General features: G+C 43.8%; 1 protein-coding gene across 1 annotated transcript in view; it reads right to left on the bottom strand.

The window, feature by feature from the left end:
* KLHDC3 (kelch domain containing 3) overlaps positions 1 to 22,142 on the bottom strand; it is a 73,023-nt gene that overhangs the window by 31,741 nt on the left and 19,140 nt on the right. The window contains exons 4-5 of the mRNA XM_030195684.1: positions 15,260 to 15,331; positions 8,244 to 8,457 (exon numbers count right to left, since the gene is read on the bottom strand). Of these exons, the coding sequence (XP_030051544.1) occupies positions 8,244 to 8,457; positions 15,260 to 15,331 (286 nt within the window). The remainder of the gene's footprint in view (positions 1 to 8,243; positions 8,458 to 15,259; positions 15,332 to 22,142) is intronic.

Below are 22,142 nucleotides of genomic sequence, written 5' to 3'. Positions count from 1 at the left end.
ACCAATAATTATTTGAAATATTTCCATAACAAGATCTCAGCAGATAATAAGTGGTATACTGGAAAATTTAAGAATCTCAGATTGGAGGACCTCAAATGATTTTGCACAGTCTCAAGTTGCTTATGTATATGTAGGCTATCCTTAATATTGGAAGCCCCAACTTGTTAGACAACACCAAGTCAACTAGATAGCTGCCGACTAGATGGTCGCGTGAGCAGATAGCTCTAGGGACCTGGGTCGGTGATCGGCCGAAGAGCAGGAGCACTCAGGACCGCCTGATCCGAGTCGGAACTGAACAGAGACAGACGGCCCCACCAGGGGACGGAACTGGCGAGTGCAAGAGGTCTGCAGGCAATCCCACCTGGTCCGGACGACCCCTGAGCGCCGATCTCAGACCCTACCGCCTCAGGTCCAATGCTGCCTGGGCCCCAACCACCTCACCCATACTCCCCAGCATTACCGAACGGGAATTGGTGCCCCTCATCCCGGCAGCCCGCTAGGTGGAGGACCACACGGTGAACACCCCGGCCGACCCAGAAAGCGCTGGAAGAAGTTGACTAGGGCTGGGCAGCAGCGACGCGAGACGTACCCACCTGGGAGGCTCCGAGCCCCAAGGAAGTGCTCTGGTGGAGTGAAAGCCGAGCCCCGGTGAGGCGCCGGACGGCTCCTGAATGGAAGAGTCAAGGGCTGCATGATCCGACTAGCGTTGGGCATGAGCCAGCCCGCCCCCGACTGCCAAGCGGAGAACCAGGTGATAGACGTCGCCCCGGCCTAACCCAGGACACGCTGGGGGAAACAACTAGGGCTGGGCAGGAGGGACGCTCCCAATCGAGCAGGACGCGCCCATTGCAGCTCCAGACCATCGGGGGCGAACACTCCCACCTACGTAGTGTCCGGTGGAGTCAGCAAGCAGCCCGCCTCTACTCTGGAGCACGGACCGCATGGATGAGCCTGGAGTTGACCATACACCGACCCAACCATCCGGCACAACAAATATCTCTCCATATTTCTACCTAAAACCAAGGACACAGCACTGGTCCAACCATCGACATAGCTCTTAAAGCTACAGAATCGCTGTATCCTGGAGCAACACACCTAAACATCCAACAGTCTCTCCTAAATCCAGCCACCAACACATCCCCAAGAATCGCGGAGTCTCTGAGCCCTAGCACATCTGAGCATCTAACCGTGAATAAACCATCTATATCTAATCAACAAATGAAACATCAGAACCACCATAGACACCAACAATTCTACAGACAAGCCAAAGATACACAACACTCACAAGACCAGAACACAAGACTCTGTCACAAAGAACAAAATCCTACTACGCACCCCATCAAACACGATAGCCCAAGTGAATTGATACCATAATGAATACCACCGAACTGTTCCTAGCAATCTACTCATTATCCATGATCCACCTAACATTAACCACCCCACTCACAGAAATCAACAATATACCCATACTATACAATCACCGAATACTGACCAGACTCACCACACCACATCAGACAATAACCAAAACAAAGGAAGAAGACCAACATGTGTACAACCTCAACAAAAGGAAAAAAAAGGCTACAAAAAACCCACACAAACTAAGACATGACAACTAACAAAAGTCCACATAATACCGAACGCAGAAGACCCATAATCAAAAAATTCAAGTAGGCTACGTCAACGCCAAATCCGTGATAAACAAAACAACAACAACAACAGACTGGCTCACGTAAGCGAAACTTGATCTACTCTTCATCACTGAAACCTGGATCCATGATCAAGAGGACCCTATCATCTTAAACCTATGTCCTACAGGATATAAAATCACTTACTGGACCAGAAAAGGAGAGAGAGGAGGGGGTATATCGCTCATATACAGATCTCACCTCACTACTGAAATCACTGCCGAATCTATAACTACCCACCTCGAAATAGCCTCAATCAGAATCCACCACAAAACCCTGCTCAACCACTTAAATTGTGTCCTGTTTTACAGACCACCATGCAACTGGAACGAAAGTCAAGCAGACTTCATGGACTTTGTTTCAAATACATGTATCCAACTCCAATATACTAGTATTAGGATACATTAACCTTCACCTAGAAGACCCAAACTCTACCAACGCACAAGAATGTAAGGACTTCCTTCATTTATGCGATCTTACATGGCCCACACATGCAAACAATCCACACGAAGGATCATACACTCAACCTCATCTCATACAAACTGTCCACCGACCAGAACCTAACCATAACACAAACTAGATGGACAGAAACACCAAGGACCGACCATTACAAATTAAACCTATCCCTAAAATGGCAGAAAAGGGGTTCTCTCCACTATACTATCTCTCAGAATGGGACAAAAGATGCAGACACATACTAGACGTAATAGCACCCTTACAAACAAGAACTTCACGCAGACACAACTCGATACCGTGGTTCAACAAAGAATTGAAAAAGTTAAAAACACAATCAAGGAAACTGGAACGCGCATGGAAAAAAATAAAAGACGAACACACACTCAATGCATGGAAAAAAACACAAAGGAAATACAAATATGCAATAAGACAGACCAAAAGGTTGTACTATTTATTTATTATTACATTTGTACCCCGCGCTTTCCCACTCAAAGCAGGTTCAATGCGGCTTACATAGTAATAGGGATTACAGATTATTGATAGTGAAACTTGATAGGGAAAATACAAGTTAAGTAAAGAAGAATAATAAAAGATATAGGTGGGTAGAGATGTGCAAGTGTTGGGTAAATAGGTTCATAGGATTAGTTTGGTTCATTTGGGTAGGCTTGCTTGAACAGATGGGTTTTTAATGATTTCCGGAAGGGTAGATAGTTCCTGATTGATCGGATAGGTCTGGGGAGGACATTCCGGAGTTGGCTGCCTAAGAAGGAGAAGTTGGATCCATAGTAGGTTTTGTACTTGAGTCCTTTGCAACTGGGATAATGTAGATTGAGGTAAGTTTGTGAGATTTCAGACATGTTTCTGGTGGGAAGGTCAATCAGATTGATCATACAGTCCGGAGACTCACCGTGGATAATCTTGTGGATTAATGTGTGGACCTTGAAGTTGATTCGTTCTTGGATAGGGAGCCAGTGAAGTTTTTGTCGAAGAGGTATTGCGCATTCAAATCGTGGTTTGCCAAAAATGAGTCTTGCTGTATTTTGGGCAGTCTGAAGTTTTTTCAGGATATGGGTCTTGCAGCCTAAGAAGATACTATTACAGTAGTCGGCGTGGATAAGTACCGTGGATTGCACCAGGTTCCGGAATGTTTTCAGGGGGAGATATGGTTTTACGCGTTTCAGTATCCACATCATGTTGAACATTTTTTTTGTAGTGGATTTTGCGTGATTTTTGAGCGAGAGGTATTTGTCTAACGTCACTCCGAGGATTTTCAAGTTATCAGATATGGGGATTGTGATGTCGGAGGTGTTAAGATTATTTGGGAGGAGTGCGGAGTGTTGAGATGAGAGGATTAGGCATTGTGCTTTCTCTTTGTTCATTTTCATCATGAAGGCGTTGGCCCAAGAGGTTAAGATGTTCATGCCCAAGGATATTTTGTCGGAGATTTCTGTTAGATTACATAGTAACATAGTAGATGACGGCAGAAAAAGACCTGCACGGTCCATCTAGTCTGCCCACGATAAACTCATATGTGTATACCTTACCTTGATTTGTACCTGTCTTTTTCAGGGCACAGACCGTATAAGTCTGTCCAGCAGTATTTCCCGCCTCCCAACCACCAGTCCCGCCTCCCATCACCGGCTCTGGCACAGACCCCGTATAAGTCTGCCCTCACCTATCCTAGCCTCTCAACCACCAACCCCTCTTCCCCAATCAGAATCCACCACAAAACCCTGCTCAACCACTTAAATTGTGTCCTGTTTTACAGACCACCATGCAACTGGAACGAAAGTCAAGTTGGGAATGAATATGGTGACATCATCGGCGTAGATGAAAAGGTTGAGACCATGCCTGAATAGAGTTCTGGCTAGGGGGATCATCATAAGGTTGAAGAGGATCGTGGATAAAGGCAATCCTTGAGGTACCCCGCAATTTGGTGACCAGGGAGATGAGATAGTTGAGGTTGATTTAACTTGGTAAGATCTTGAGGTGATGAAGCCTTTTATCCAGTTAATGATATTTCTGCTGATCCCAAGTTTATCCAGTAGTTTGGTTAGAATATTGTGATTTACCATGTCAAATGCACTGGATAGATCGAATTGTAGAAGTAGGATGTTGTTTCCCAATGAGATTTCCTGTTTGAATTTGGATATTAGAGTGAGTAGGACGGTTTCTGTACTGTGGACTGGACAGAAACCCGACTGCGATTCATGAAGAATGGAGAATATTTGTATATAGTTGTTGATTTGAGAGGTCACTCTGTTTTCCATCAGTTTAATTAGCAAGGGGATGGAGGCGACAGGGCAGTAGTTGGTCACATCACTCGCTGGTTTCTTGGGGTTTTTAGGTATTGGAGTAAGTAGTACGTTGCCATGTTCAGTAGGGAATGAGCCTTGTTGTAGCAGGAAGTTTAGGTGGGAGGTGAGATCTGTGATAAAGTGTTCTGGGGCATCTTTCATTAGGTAGTTGGGACATGGGTCGAGATGGCAGTGAGATTTGGAGAGCTTGGTGACTGCCATAGAAACTTCTTTAGTGGTGAGGAGGGTGAAATTTGTCTATGAGCGATCGGCTGGAATTTTGTCCATGTAGGGGTCCAGTTCGTCTAGAAAGGTATCGATATTTGTACAGTCCTGGGGAATCGTGCTGCAAAGATTGGTAATTTTGTCATTGAAAGTATTTAGCCAGTTGGTTAGCAGATGGGTAGTTTAAGCGTGAGGATGTGATTGGGTTGGTGTTAAGAAGATTTTTTTATGAGTTGATATTGTTTTTTTATGTCTGTGCCGCTGGTTGTGATTGTGTGTAAAATTGGGCCAGACTACAATAACACGAAGAAACTATACCATCTCGTGAACAAATTACTAGACACAACGCCGGTCATCACAACCAACACTGACATCCCATCTGCAGACAACCTTGCTAAATATTTCAATGAAAAAATTATAAACCCACTAGCCAAGGCCTTAACCCATTTATCTACGCTGATGACGTTACATTATAACATTCCCTACAAACATGATCTGGCAGAAATCACCAATGAAATCAAACTCAGCTTAAACATCATGAACTCATGGGCAAATGCATTCCAACTAAAACTCAATACAGAAAAAAAACCACTGTCTCATCATCTCATCCCAATACAATACATACAAACCCACAAACATTAACGCCCCAGGATACACCCTCCCTACCTCAGACAGCCTGAAAATTCTCGGAGTAACAATCGACTGAAACCTCTCACTAGAGACCCAAGTTAAATCCACTATAAAGAAAATGTTTCTCAATGTGGAAACTCAAACGCGTAAAACCATTCTTCCTAAGGGAAATATTTTGCAACCTGGTACAGTCCATGGTATTAAGCCACGCAGATTACTGTAATGGAATCTATGTGGGATGCAAAGAACAAATTATAAAGAAACTTCAGACCGCCCAAAACACAGCAGCTAGGCTTATATTTGGAAAAACGTGTTTTGAAGCGCCAAACCACTCTGAGAAAAACTGCACTGGCTTCCAATTAAGGAACGTATCGCTTTCAAAATCTGCATGACAGTTCATAAAATTATTTATGGCGAGGCACCAGGATACATGACAGACCTCATCGACCTGCCAATTAGAAACACCATAAAATCAGCACGATCATACCAAAACCTTCACTACCCAAGCAGCAAAGGATTCAAATACAAATCCACTTATGCATCCAGCTTTTCCTACTTGAACGCACAACTGTGGAACGCAGTACCAAAAGTAGTAAAAATATGCTCGACCACCTGAATTTCTGGAAAGCACTAAAAACAGATCTGTCCAGAAGGGCATACCCCACCAACCCAACATAAAAAAGCCTGGATACCTGCGACATAACGTAACCAAAGACTGTAATGGACATTTCCTAACTCTTCCTCTCCAAGTTTCCCCAATTGTATTTACCATACATGTATTTCATTCTACCATAATATCACCTTGTAATTGTTCATACCTTGTATTTGTTCATACCGGAATTGGTTAACGCTGTTTACGGTGCTATGTAAGCCACATTGAGCCTGCAAAGAGGTGGGAAAATGTGGGATACAAATGTAAAATAAAATAAGCTGAGATTCTCTCTTTAAGGAAACATCTAAAGAAGATATTTTATGTTCCAAATCATCCACTTTAGAGACCATAGTCTGGGAAAAATCACACAGTTTCTATACAGGTCCCTAAACCAATGTTTCAGTCCTCTTCACAATCTTCCAAACATGAAATAACAAAACATGTGAATCACTGGGGTAATTAAACCACCTTAAGGAGATAAAGAAGACGAGGATTACTGCACTGCTATAGTTTCTACTGCAGAGAAAAACCATTCTGGGACAAATTCCAACAGGAGAAAGATGGGATTGTTCAGGGGTCAGCCTTTCCGCTGAACATAAAGCACCCGTATCTTCTCTAATCAAATGTCTTTCAATCGGGCCTAGCAATGCAGAAGTACTCACAATTAGATGTTTAGTCTTTGCCTTGTGTTTCTCCATTCCAAAAAGTAACAACTAAATAAAGATATCAAAATCCACTTGTAAAGGTTCCTGGCCCACCAGGGCTCACAAGGGGCCTGATGTGCCCATCATGGCATGCCCCTTTGGCCACGCCCTGCAGCATGCTGCAGAGAGTTGCTGGCTTTTATCATTGAAGCTGGCCCAGCAAGATGACATCATTGGGCTGGAAAAGGTGCTCCCACAGTGGGGAGGAAACCTGACAAGCCTTCGGGTACTCAGCGTTCTGTCAGGACAGACTCCTCCTCTCCAACCAGTGCAGAGAGTTGCTAGCTTTTAATCGCTGAAGCCGGCCCACCAATATGACGTCAGCAGACCGAAAATGGTGTTCCCACGTCGAGGGGAAACCAGACAAGTCTTCGGGTAATCAGAGCTCTGTAAAGACGGACTCCTCCTCTCCAACCAGTGCAGAGAGCTGCTAGCTTTTAAGCCGGCCCACCGAGATGATGTCAGCGGACTGGAAATGGTGTTCCTGTGTTCGGCGGGGGTGGGTGGGGGGATGGAGAGTCAAGCCTTCAGGTACTCAGCGCTCTGTCAGGACAGGGAAAGGGATGGAATTTGATATAATGGAAGCGGTTTCCATTTTATATACATGGGAAATTAAAGAGGATGGGATTTGATATAATGAAATTAAATTTACATTTTATATACAGGGAAAGGGGATGGGACATGATATGATCAAAGCAGTTTACATATTAAATAAAGGGAAATGGGATGGGACTTGATATACCACCTTTCTGTGATTACAATCAAAGCAGTTTACATATTATATGCAGGGAAAGGGAAAGGAGATAGGATTTGATATAATGAAAGCCATTTACACATTATACACAGGGAAAGGGGATGGGATTTCATATACTGCCTGTAATTATAATCAAAGCAGTTTACATATTATATACAGGTAAAGGGAAAGGTGACGGAATTTGAAATAATGAAAGTGTTTTATACTTTATATACAAGGAAAGAGAGAGAGGATGGAACTTGACATAATGCTTTTCTGTGATTACAATCAAAGCGGTTTACATTTTATATTCAGGTACTTATATTGTACCTCTGTAACCACAAAAAAACAATCGTGTGTCTGTGTCTTGTTTGTGTGTCCGGGGGGGGGGGGGGGGGGGGTATTTTCATTATGTAGGCATGTGAGCTCTACTTGTGTCTGAGTAAACTGAGAGAGGTGAGAAGGGAGAGGCAATTTAAAAGGAGTAATTCCTTAATTGTTATGTATCTGTGTAGCAATGCTTTTATGCTGCAGTGGCTACAATGGTTAGTTATAACTGCTTCTCCATAAAAATGCATTCACCTACTTTTTTTTTTTGGGGGGGGGTAAGGGAGGTAGAATTTGATCTGTTTGCCCCTTTGCCCCAAGCTAAAAAAAAAAAGAAAAAATTTGGTTCATCTACTCCTGACTGATGAGGCGGAGACAGACAAGATTTACACGCACAGGATCTTCCTGATCCCCTCATAATCTCCCTCTGGACCATGAGAAGCTGTGACATGCTGGCCTCGCATACAGAGGAATTTCCTGATCCTTCCTACTCTCCCTCTGGGCTAGGAGAGGCTGCTGACATGCTGGACTCACATGCTGAGTGACTCCTTCTGCCTTCTGGAAGCTGTTGTGTTGGGGGAGTGTCCAACCAGCAGTCTGTCTCTGTGTCAAACACTTTAATTTTGTTGCAGTAAATTTCATGGTTTGAGTGGAAAGGGCCAAAACGATCAGCTCTGCCTCCAAATACATACATCTTGGTACCAATGATGGTTGCAGAGTGGAAGTCTCTCCAACGAGCTGGAATACCCTGAAATAAAAGCAAAGGACATTAGATTGGGCCAGGAGTAAAGACAGTGTATAAGGTATGCGAGGGAGGGGGTAGGTGGACGTGAGAGAGAGCGAGTGTATGCGTGAAGGGGGAGAGGAGATGAGAGCACAGTTAGGAGAAACAGTGTTATCACTCCTATATTGTTCCAAATATTTAACTATAGGCCGCAAGCTAAAGCAAATAACCACAATACATAGATCCAAAGTATTTGCTGCAACTCATGAAGATCTACAATTATGAGTTCTTAAAAACTGGCTGTAAGCTACATCTTCTTCGAGTGCTCTGTTAAAGCTGGTAAAGTGTAAATACTTATTCACATCGATCTTTTTTGGAATGTATTATAGTGATATCTAATCACACTGTCTAAAAAAGTTATTTTATTTTCATGGTAATCCATTTTGAATTTGAGGTTAGACTTTCTGGTATTAAGCTAACTAAAAACAAAAAAATTCAGATTGTTTCTATTCATTACCTTTCCATATCATATATTATCTATGTATCTTTGCTGTCCCTTGATCCAACTTTCTGTCACCATTATAGAAACTGTGCGTTTCCCAAAGCTGAGAGAGAAATTGAAAAATTATGTCTTACCTGATAATTTTCTCTCTTTAGTTGCAACAGATGAATCCAGAGACTTGTGGATTCTGACCATCTACCAGCAGGTGGAGATAGAAAGCGCTGAACTGAACTGTCTTATAGGATGGAATGCTCCTTGGTCAGTCAGTATTTCTCATAACAAAGCAGAAGGAAAAAGAATAACAACATTTCTCCTTCCCATAGGGAAAAGAGAGAAACAAAGAACTGCAAACACGTAATCTGATTACAACAGTCCATCTAAAATGTAAAAATGCAGCAACAAGTTCCAACAGAGAGAACTAACCAATAGGAACCACCGGAAAAACAGAGTGGGCCTCTGGATTCATCTGCTGCAACTAAAGGAAAGAAAATTATCAGGCAAGCCATAATTTTTTTTGTTCCTTAGCATCAGCAGCAGTTGAATCCAAAGACTTGTGGGATGTAGCAAAGCAGTCCTTAAGTAGGGTGGGAACCTGAAACTCCTGCAGATAGGACTGATACTCTAAAAGATGCATCTGACCGAATAGACACATCCAAACAGTAGTGTCTGGAGAAGATATGGAAGACCATTTCGCTGCCCTACATATTTCCTCTAGGGAGAACAGATGGGCTTACACCCAGGAAGTTGCAACAGTTCGGGTAGAATGTGCCTGAAATCTGGCCAGAAGTAGTTTACCTGCTAGTAAATACGTGGACACGACAGCCTCCTTGACCAGTAAGCAATCGTGGCTTAGCTTTTTGAGGTCCCGAGCAAAGCACGAACTTATGATCTGACCAACGGAACTTGTTGGTCACTTCCAGATAGTGCAGGAGTACAAACTGAACTTCAAGCAAGCGGGAAGAAACAATGTTTGACTGAGATAAAAGGCAGAAACCCACTTCAGGAAGAAAAGATGGGACTGTGCGCATCATCGCCCCTTCAGAAGAAATCCGAAGGTTCTCAACAGGACAAAGCCTGGAGTTCCGAAACCCACTTGGGCAGATACATGATCTCTGATTAAAACTAGGCTGCCTTGGATGACAGCACCTGTTATCTGTAAAACAAGGGTGAGCCTGACCCGACTGGAAAGAACATTTAGACATGTCCTCTGGAAGATGCCGAGTCTTTGAGTCACTGAGATCTTTCACCAAATTCTCTAAGTCCTCACCAAACAACAGATTGCCATTAATAGGGAGTTTAACCAGCTGCTGTTTGAAGCTGCATCTGCCGCCCAGTGGTGCAACCACAGCATACCGATGGGCTGTGACCGCCAAAGACATCTGCTTGGTCGACGCCTGAATCAAGTCATACAAGAAATCTGCCAAATATGCCAGCCCCATCTCCACATCTGGCAGTTCAGTAGGAGGTTGACCGTTGGACTCCTGGAAGGAATCTGAAATCTGTTGCACCCGTCTAAGGCATGCCCTAGCAGCATATGAACTGCAGATAGTCACCTGCAGAGAGAGGGAGTACTTCTGAATTGTCAGAAGAGGCTGCACTGAATCCACCAGTTGAGGCTGAGTTTGGATTGGAGGGTCCAAGAGAGATGGGGACGAACAGCTGAAAAGGGACCGCTAAAGTAGTCTGATGTGGAATGTGGCCCATGGAAGAACATCCAAGACACAGGCCATTGTGCTCAGAACTTGAATATATTCCCACACCATGATGAGCAACAGGAAGAAATGTCTTCCCTAAGCCTATGTTGAATATCACTCTCAGATATTCCAAGATTTGTGTTGGAAACAACTGACTCTTGGTGAACCTGAATACCAATCCTAAACACTTAAGAACAGTAGTTATCTTGGATGAAAACATGATGACTTTCTTGATAGGAAGAGCCGCAAATCAGCCAATTGTTGAGGTATGAATGAACCTGAAATCCATCTTTGCAAAGGAAGGTTGCCACTACTACCATGACCTTGAATAAATGTTCTTAGTGATGTGGAAAGGCTGAATGGTATAGTCATAAACTGATAATGTTCTGCAAGGATTGCAAATCACACAAATCTTCTGTGGGGAGATCAAATCGGAATATATAAGTACGCTTCCTTGAGATCCACGGAGGTTAGAAACTCTCCCTGCTGCTCTGAAACTATTACAGACTGTAATATTCCCATTGTAAAATGTTGAACCTTTAACACACTGACTCTTCTGAAGTCCAAACCCAGGTGGAAGGAATTCCCTATCTTTGGAACTACAAAGTAAATGGAATAATTTCCTTTTCCCCAGTCACATCTGGGGACAGTCTCTACTGTGCCTAAATGAAGAAGTGTTTGCAAGGTGGCTTGAACTGCTTGACATCTGGGCTAGAGCTTGCATGTAGATTCCAAGAAAAAATCTGCAATGGAATGGGAGAACTCCAGTTTGTAACCCTGTTTTATTAGTTCCAAGATACATTGGTCTGAGGTAATTTTGGTCCACTCCTCATGGAACCTGGAGAAACCCGAGGAGTGAGTCGAGACCCCCTCACTTGGAGGTGCGGGAGGCATTGATAGACCTGGAGTTTGAAGCAGAGTTCTTTCTGTCAGCATGAAAGAAGGCTTGACTTTATTGAAGTGGGGAACCCTGAAACTTAGATTTGCCTGGTCTGTAGAACTTGGCCTCAAGAAAACTAAGATGAGACCGAGCGGATTTAAAAGAATCTTCAGGCAATACTCTGAGACTTGGATTCCCCTAGGTCTTTAACAAACTTCTCTAGATTTTCTCCAAACAAAAGTTCACCTCTAAAAAGGTAGCTTGCTAAATGTGACTTAGAAGCCACATCGGCTGTCCAGTGCCTAAGCCAGAGCCATATCCTTGCTGAGAGTGTCAAGAATTGGCTAATGTGGCTGTCCACTAGAACTGGCTGGCATGGCTAAGACACAGAAGAGGGAATCCAAAAGCAGAGAAACAAAAACACATAGCCAAGAATGCACAAGGAATCTTCAAAATGGAGAGCATCTCAGCTACACTTTATTGGTGAGACCCAACACAGTCTGTGTTTCTGCAACAGGGCCCAGGGTCTGATAATTTTCTTTTCGTTAGTCATAGCAGATGAATCCATTTACCAGCGGGTGGAGATAGAGAGCACCAAGTTAAACTGTGCCATATGGGATGGCATGTTCCTTGGTCAGTCAGTGTCTCTCATAACAAAGCAGAAGGAAACAACAAAATTTCTCATATCCCTTTCCTCACAGAAAGTGCATATTTATTTTTATTTATTTTGTTGCATTTGTACCCCGCACTTTCCCACTCATGGCAGGCTCAATGCGGCTTACATGGGGCAATGGAAGGTTAAGTGACTTGCCCAGAGTCACAAGGAGCTGCCTGTGTCTGAAGTGGGAATCAAACTCAGTTCCTCAGGACCAAAGTCCACCACCCTAACCACTAGGCCACTCCTCCAACATTCAAAAGAGGCACAATCTAACAATTCTCTCCTTCATGACCCCAGCCAGATGACTTCTTCATCCAATCCCGTCCCAACTAAGTCAAAAAGTTACTTGCAATTGCCACGGTTGACAGCCAGAGCTAGATGGTGTAACAGAATATGGATGTTTGTACCATTGTGCACTGTTGATTGCAAGCTGCAGTGGGACTCTGTGCTTACTCTCAGCTGGTTGCTTTAACCATTAAGCTATTCCTCTACACTGAAGTAGCTCTGTAATACTGCTAGTAGTCCAATACAATTAAAAGGTGCAAAAGTGCAATAGAAGCATTTAGATACACTGACATACAGCTAGTGATGCCACTGATACAGTGGTGGTTGGAGCTGGTATGCAAGAGTTTAGCCAGCGTCAGTGTACAATACCAGAGAGCAGAACTGCTGTGTAAAAGCAACATAGCTAACCTTTAGCACTGTAGCGTAGTGTTACCTGTCCCAGTCATGCAATCAACTGCTTGTCAAGGCAAGCAATATGAGCGAGTGAAGTAAAATATGCCCCATTTGAAATAGAGCTGAGTTCCACAGCTTCTAATATTATGCACAAACCAGCCTTGAACCTGTGACCTTCAGGATTAAAGCCAGCCACCTTCTGGTTATCAAAGCTCTGTAAACACTGCAGCTGGAGAAAATGCCACCATGGCAGCGCTGCGGTTATGGAGACCAGGAGAGACCTGGGAACAGTGCAAATAACGTCAGGAAAAAAAAGATGTAAAACTTCTCACAGAAATATGGAGCCAATAGCACTAAGTCTGACTCTATACTAAACTCCTTTGTAAAGATGTTGAAAGAAGGAATACCTGAATATACCTGTATGCCAATATAAATAAAGTTCTGGTAACAAAAAAAGTTCCACAAATGAAGTGAAAGAAACTTTCAGGTTGTTTTTTTTAAAGAAACTGTCAAAAAGTGAAGGGACTCAAAGCAGATCCCACGGCAGCAGGAGATGATATTTTATGAAGGCATATCCTGCTGCCAATGGATGGGGAGACCACTCCTTTTGCAACTGGGCGCTGGCCGTGAATCAGCTGTACTGAGGCAGACCAATAAGTGGGATAGGTGGAGAAATGGGTGGCTATGGGTGGAGCTAGGTGGAGCAATAGGCTGGGGGCAGGCCCTTTATCTCTCACTGAGAGGGTCAGCCTCCTTGGCAGCTCTGTTGCTGGCTCCCACCCTAGAAACAAATCTTAACTCACCACAGACAGTGTGGTCTTTTTTGGTGTCTGCCACCAACAAATTCACTTTAGGCAAATGTGGCTTTTTCTAGCTCAGGCGTGGAAATGGGGTAAAGATGCAACATAACCTTCGCCACCCGAAGGGTTGCATCCTGGGTGACCCATTAAGCAGTGATTATTTCCTGCATTGCCTCATGGACTAGAAAAGACTTAGGTGTATTCTAGTGCTCGCCATTTTAGAATCAGAAGAACTTGGAGAGCCTTAGTAATAAAGGAAGGCAATTTAATTATGAAAACCCTGCACTGCGGTGTTTGTCAGATTCCCCTGTAAAATAGCTCCCCCTCCTCCAATTGCTCCTGCATCTGTGCAGAAAGGGACTACCCTTAAATGACTCCCTCAGAATGAGAGGGAGACAGGGGAGCAAGAGACCCTATTTCTGAGCTGGAGTGCAAAAGTCTTCTCTTTAGGGCAGGGTCCATCAGTGGAGACTGAGCCAGTGAGCAAGCCAGAAATCTCCAAAGTATGAGCTAAAAAGAAACTGTCAAGTTCCCCTACCAGACATCTTCAATATATAGGCATAATGGAGCAGAAGATTAAACTCGGGGGGGGGGGGGGGGGGGTGCAGAAGACCCCACCCTCCAGAAAAACGCCCAGAGTGGCTGACTTCTTTGTAAAGGTCTCTGAAGGAGGGACAGGTAAAGAAGCCACCGGCAGTGCTACCCCCAAATCACGCTGCCAAATCACTTTCAGCCCCATGAGGACAATGAGCCCTCACCTTTCCAGTGTGGGAAACCAAAGAGGCCTCCCCAAACACAGCCCCCTGTGCCAGAGGGCAGCCTATAAAGTCAGCTGGACACTACCCTAAAGCTGCTCTCCGCTTCTCACAGCAGGAACAGCATTTAACAACTTCGGCAGCCATCACAAAGAAAAGAAAAAGTAAAATCATGACTGACCCAAAGTTGAAGGATACACTCACTCTGGGAGAGTCAAGAGCCCTGCCTGTCGAACTCAGTGCTGCTGGAAGAGCACTTGCATCCACTCCATTACTAAGCCCTTTATACTGGCCCAAACCAGTAATTCTCCTGCAGCCAAGGCTGAGGACTTTAAAGAATTATGCCCCATTTTTTTCCCAGTGAGGAAGGAGAATGGAGAAAGGGCTGCAGACAGACCTGGTATCACCAAGTGTACCCCCTCAAGCTGGCACTGCTCAGCCGTGCACTCCAAAGCTCCACTGAACAGCAGCTACCATCAAATGATACCAGGAGCTCGTGAGAGACCATCCATCCGCCTGCTGGAGATAGAGAATACTGATTGACTAAGGAGTATTCCATCCTATAAGACAGTGCGGTTCAACGCTCTCTATCTCCACCTGCTGGTAAATGGTCACAACCCACAAGTCTCTGGACTCTGTTTTTCACAAAACAAGGATAACAAGCTCAGAATAATCCTGCAGAAATCACCAGAACCTGGAACTGCCCATTTCTCTTCTGTACTTCAATTCTTTCCTCTCACCTCTCTGTTTGTTACTTTAGCAACACATGTACACATTTACACACAGACCCCAACCCCACCACCACACAGAATTTAGATGGAAGAAGCCATACATTTCAAATGCTGGATACCACACTCACTTTTGCATTAATCAGTGTCCAGGTCATGGTACTGGAATCCAGTTTATGAATGTCATTAGAGAAACAGTCTGCCTAGAAGTCAAAAAGAAAAGAAAAAAGGCTCACTGCCTGAAAGAAAACAAAAAAAGAAGAGAGGAAGCCAATTCCCTTGTCATTCTAATGCCTGAGCAAGTCTCCCTCAAACCCTCATTCCATGTCCCTCCTGTCCCACCTGTGTTATATAACTCCTTGAATTCTCACACCAACCTTCCACCCCAACCCTCACACTGTTATTCCTAAACCTGTAGGTCACTTCTCCACTATTTCTGTCATTATATGGTTTATTTGTGCTCGATATACCGTAATACCTAACTGGTAGGAATTAGCAGTTTACAATTAAAAATAAAAACAGAGAATCACATGCAACTCTCCCACCCTGCAGAAAGACATCAGCACCAGATTCATACTTTTCAGAGGCGGTACTAATCCCAATTCAAACAATACTTGACACGTAGCAAAGCCTAGTGGAAGGTTCAGAGCTTTCCTACCAGAACCTCCTCTCTGGGTCCACTGACTTGTCTCTTTTTAGTTTTCATTAGTTCGATGGCATCTACATTGGCCAAGTATTCATTGGCTATTTATCGTATTTTATAAGTTTTAACTTGACTGTACAGCACATTGGACAACCTTCAATTGGAACAGTTGTTATAACTTAAATACAAATAATTTTACACATTTCTTCTTTCCTCAGTTTTACAATCCCACTGCTGCTCTTCTTACTTTCAACAACACACTAAAAACGTTGTCATCTCGCTTTAGTGTCCAACTGCTTTTTCATGATCCCGTCTTTGCTGGAATATGATTACTAATGCAGGTGTCAACCAAGCCAGCAGTTAAGCTCTCTCTCATATATATCCCCCCCCCAAAACTCACCCTAGTCTCTCTTACAGCTCCATACCCTATTATTCACTACCTCTCTCATACAGCCCCCCAACCTCCTCTTCACTCAATCTCTCTCATATATATCCCCCACCTCAAGCTCCGAATGCCATTCTTCACTCACCATCTCTCATACAGCCCCCTAACCTTACTCTTCACTCAGTCTCTCTCATATATACCCCCAACCTCAACCAAGTCTCTTACAGCCCCATACCCCATTCTTCACTCTCATATAACCCCCAAACATCACTCTTCACCCAGTCTCTCTCATATATCATAGTAACATAGTAAATGACGGCAGAAAAAAACCTGCATGGTCCATCCAGTCTGCCCAACAAGACAAACACATATGTACTACTTTTTGTGTATACCCTACTTTGATTTGTACCTGTCCTCTTCAGGGCACAGACCGTATAAGTCTGCCCAGCACTATCCTCGCCTCCCACCACCGGCTGGCTCTGCCACCCAATCTCGGCTAAGCTCCTGAGGATCCATTCCTTCTGAACAGGATTCCTTTATGTTTATCCCACACGTGTTTGAATTCTGTTACCGTTTTCATTTCCACCACCTCCCGCGGGAGGGCATTCCAAGCATCCACTACTCTCTCTCCGTGAAAAAATACTTCCTGACATTTTTCTTGAGTCTGCCCCCCTTCAATCTCATTTCATGTCCTCTCGTTCTACCGCCTTCACACCTCCGGAAAAGGTTCGTTTGCAGATTAATACTTTTCAAATATTTGAACGTCTGTATCATATCACCCGTTTCTCCTTTCTTCCAGAGTGTACATGTTCAGGTCATCAAGTCTCTCCTCATACGTCTTATAACGCAAATCCCTTACCATTCTCGTAGCTTTTCTTTGCACCGCTTCAATTCTTTTTACATCCTTCGCAAGGTACGGCCTCCAAAACTGAACACAATACTCTAGGTGTGGCCTCACCAATGTCTTATACAGGGGCATCAACACCTCCTTTCTTCTGCTGGTCACACCTCTCTCTATACAGCCTAACAACCTTCTAGCTACAGCCACCGCCTTGTCACACTGTTTCGTCGCCTTCAGATCCTCAGATACTATCACCCCAAGATCCCTCTCCTCATCCGTACCTATCAGATTCTCCCCGCCTAACACATACATCTCCCGAGCGTTTCTATTTCCTAAGTGCATCACTTTGCATTTCTTCGCATTGAATTTTAATTGCCAAACCTTAGACCATTCTTCTAGCTTCCTCAGATCCTTTTTCATGTTTTCCACTCCCTCCCGGGTGTCCACTCTGTTGCAGATCTTAGTATCATCCGCAAATAGGCAAACTTTACCTTCTAACCCTTCGGCAATGTCACTCACAAATATATTGAACAGACTTGGTCCCAGCACCGATCCCTGAGGCACACCACTACTCACCTTTCCCTCCTCCGAGCGAATTCCATTCACCACCACCACCTGGCTTCTGTCCGTCAACCAGTTCACCACTTCGGGTCCTATCTTCAGCCCTTCCAGTTTATTTAAGAGCCTCCTGTGGGGAACCGTGTCAAAAGCTTTGCTGAAATCTAAGTAGATTACGTCCATAGCTCGTCCCTGATTCAATTCTCCTGTCACCCAATCAAAGAACTCAATGAGATTCGTTTGGCACGATTTCCCTTTGGTAAAACCATGTTGTCTCGGATCTTGCAACTTATTGGCTTCCAGGAAATTCACTATCCTTTCCTTCAGCATCGCTTCCATTACTTTTCCAATAATCGATGTGAGGCTTACCGGCCTGTAGTTTCCAGCTTCTTCCCTATCACCACTCTTGTGAAGAGGGACCACCTCCGCCGTTCTCCAATCCTTCGGAACCTCTCCCGTCTGCAAGGGTATGTTAAACAAATCTTTAAGAGGACCCGCCAGAACCTCTCTGAGCTCCCTCAATATCCTGTGGATCCCATCCGGTCCCATGGCTTTATATACCTTTAGCTTTTCAAGCTGTTCATACACACTCTCTTCTGTGAACGGTGCTCTATCCACTTCAATCTCATTTATACTTTTTGCAGTCCATTGCGGTCCTTCTCCAGGATTTTCTTCTGTGAAAATAGAACAAAAGTATCTATTTAGCAAATTTGCTTTTTCTTCTTCATTATCCACATAGCGGTTCGCAGTATCTTTTAGTCTCACAATTCCCTTTTTAGTCAGTCATTCTCCTTTCACTTATATACCTGAAGAAAATTTTGTCACCCCTCCTTACATTTCTAGCCATTTGTTCTTCCGCTTGCACTTTTGCCAGACGTATCTCTCTCTTGGCTTCTTTCAGTTTCATCCTGTATTCCTCCTTGTGTTCTCTTTCTTTCGTTATTGTATATTTCTGGAACGCCAACTCTTTAGCCTTTATTTTCTCAGCCACTTGCTTGGAGAACCATATCGGTTTCCTTTTTCTCATGCTTTTATTTACTTTCCTTACATAAAGGTTCGTGGCCTTATTTATAGCTTCTTTCAGCCTGGACCACTGTCCTTCCACTTCTCGTATTTCCTCCCAGCCCATCATCTCCTTCCTCAGGTATTCCCCCATTTTACTAAAGTCAGCACGCTTGAAATCCAGAACTTTGAGTTTTGAGTGGCCGCTCTCCACTTTTACTCCCCCACCTCAACCTAGACTTTTTTACAGCTTTGAAACCCATTCTTCACTCACCATCTCTCATACAGCCCCCCAACCTCACCACCAAGTTTCTCTCATATATACCCTCACCTCAACCTAGTCTTTTTTACAGCTTTGTAACCCATTCTTCACCCACTCTCTCTCATACAGCCTCCCAACCTCACTCTTCACCTAGTCTCTCATATATACTCTCCCACCTCAAGTCTCTCTTACAGCTCCGTACCCCATTCTTCACTCACCATCTCTCATACAGCCCCTCAACCTCGCCACCCAGTTTCTCTCATATATATCCCCCCACGTCAACCCAGTCTCTTACAGCTCTGTACCCCATTCTTCACCCACTCTCTCTCATACTGCCTCCCAACCTCACTCTTCACCTAATCTCTCCTAAAAATATTGATATGCATGCTTTGGCCTAAGATGTGCTTACTTCCCACTGAATTTTTATATAGTGTCTACTGATGACCAAGCAGAGATATGGAATACCATCCTGAGAGGCCATTGATGTGGAAGTTCCCTTGTGTCACTCAATCAGTAAATGTCATCATACTCATCCCTGATATGACTTTTAATAAACAAAGCAGGTACAGAGAGCAGAGAGTCAATGTCGAAAATGTAAAGGTACCAGTGCTTTTATGGCTTATAAAGAACAGTGGAACCTTTATGAGAAGGAGGCTAAAATAGAAAGCATAAATATTTTCAGAATTATTTTTCTAGTACTAATCAGTCTAGGAAACTGTACGATCTTGTTTCCAAATTAGTGTCAACCTATACAGCCATTCTGTCAATTGCAGAGGGATGTGCTTATGAGCTACCTATTTTTATGGAAAACGTAGATTCAATACATACTTCCTTTGTTTCAAGTGCAGGATATTAAACTCCATTATCACTATCAGATAAGCCAGATGAGTTAAATATCTCTGACAGTGTGTATCCACAACATTTAAGTGATGCAAGAGAATGACACGGAGATGGGAACCTGCAGTAAACATGGGGACGGGGACAGAGCCACAGCCCAAGAGGACGGGGACAAACTTTTTCCACGTGTCACTTTCTACTTTGAAGCAGACGACAATATTTTAATTTTTTTGGAAAAACAAGCAAACATGCTGGCCATAGCTAGCAAACGTTGCATGGAGGATCATGTACATTCTGGTACCACCACACATTCTAAGGAGGGACTGTGGAAGACAGGAGAGCTAGACTGAATCCTGAGATTGTTGATGACTTCTTATTCATCCACAGATTACAAAATCATAACAGTGCTTCATAGGGTATACAGAACGGGTTGTATTTTGTACTCCTGGACTTTTAACAGGGTGGATTAGGATTCCTTGGGGTAGTAGAAGTCAGCTATTGTTGGGGTTGGAAGGGTAGAGGGTGGTGGTGGGAAGGAGGGTTATTATTGTTCTCTATTTGTAATTTATACACAACAGTTGCACAGCATATTGTTCCTTTTTATACTTTAATAAAAAGATTTAAATATAAAATCATAAGTGTTCAAGGCTTCTGCAGATGAGAACAGAGTCCACGGGGATGGGACGGGGCCTGTGGGGATGGGGTGGGGACAGAGACAGAACACACAGGGACAAATTTTATCCCCGTGTCATTCTCTAAGTGATGCAGTTACCTCTTGGTCTACATTTAGGGGAAAAATTATGAAGCTGCATTAAGGCAATAACCAGTCTTATTAGCCCCTTAATGCGACTTAAATGGGCTCTAATGCTGTGTTACTTGACCTAACACTGTACTGATTAAGTTACCCTGCGGTACATAGTAATGAGATGCAAAACATACAAATGCATATAAAGCACATCATTACTATGTAAATGGTATAACATGACTTGCAGTAAAACACAAGGAGGCATATTTTCAAAGCACTTAGCCTTCCAAAGTTCCATAGGTTTCTATGGAACTTTGGAAGGCTAAGTGCTTTGAAAATATGCCTCAAGGCCTACAGTGCTTCACCCTCCCCCGATCAGGATCCCTAATACCCCCAATCTGAAGCCCCCTCTGCACACAAGCCCCTCACCCCCACCCTGCGGGCCTACTGGGCAGTATCTTGTGGTCCAGTGGGCAGGAGTGATCCCAAGTTGCTCCTGTCCTTGCCGGTGCCTTCTTTCAAAACGGTGCTCCTAGGTGTAGTCTCACAAGATTACCACTAGGGGTCATGCATTCAATATGTTGTGCACTCAAATTCCAGAGCATGCAAGTTGAAGGGGGGCATGGCCATGTCAGGCAGGTCTATGCATGGATTATAGAATACTAGCATTTATGTGCCTAATTGCCCACAGTGAGGTGCAAACATTTACGTCAGCCACTGAGCTATCTTATGAGCTCACACGGACTTAGATGCATAAATATGGACTTACATTACTATTCTCTAATGGCAGTTGTGCCCATCATCCCAGCACCTAACGTTAGGTGATCTATAGAGAATTACCCCACACTGTGTTGATCCTGCAAAGGCTGATTTACCAAAGGCATGCTCAGTCAGAGTAAAAGTCCATCTAGACCAGTATCCTCTTTCCAACACTGGCCAGTCCAGGTTACAAGTACCTGGCAGAATCCACAATACTTAACCTGAGGGATAAGCGGAGGCTTTCGTCAGGTCTACCTTAACACTGGTTTATGGGCTTATCATCCAGGAATGTGTCCAAACATTTTTTTAAACTCCAGCTACACCTCTATTTTTATCACATCTTCTGGCAACAAGTTCCAGAGCTAACTATGTGTTTAGTGAAATATATTTTCTCCTATTTGTTTTAAATGTGCAACTGTGTAACTTCTTGGCATGCCCCATAGTCCTTGTACTTTTTGAAAGAGTAAACAATCAATTCATGTTACCTGTTCCACTCCATTCAGGATTTTATAGACCTCTATCATATCCCTCCTCAGCCATCTCTTCAAGTGTGTTTGATTGCCATAGCCCAGTGGAAAGAAGACACATTTAAGTTCAATCAGGCAAAATCTGGGGCTCTGTGGATTACTGGGCAGAAGTAAAGCCTAACATCTCTTTATCTGTTACAGACCGCTAAATATAAAAGACAACAGACACAATTGTAAATGTTCTCATCTCCTTGTTGTGGCAAAACATTATCTTTTATATTTGTCCATCTCTGAATGGAGTTTGCTCAAGGAAGCTGGTAATAAACAACCCAGACGCAGACTATTAGCCAAAACACGGGCTGTGTCGAGTTCTTGAACAACTTTTGCTTCCTCCAATCTGAGACAACTCCCCGGATGATGTGAGCAGCAAGGAGAGGGAAAACTCTTCACCTGTGCCTCCTCCAAATGAACACAACAACTTGGCACATCCAGTCCCCTGGCAACCCAATAGCTGT

The sequence above is a fragment of the Microcaecilia unicolor genome, chromosome 3 (genome assembly GCF_901765095.1).
Source record: "Microcaecilia unicolor chromosome 3, aMicUni1.1, whole genome shotgun sequence".
Lineage (NCBI taxonomy): Eukaryota > Metazoa > Chordata > Amphibia > Gymnophiona > Siphonopidae > Microcaecilia > Microcaecilia unicolor.
Note: the sequence above shows the minus strand (reverse complement) of the source record. Positions and strands in the feature narration are given on the sequence as shown.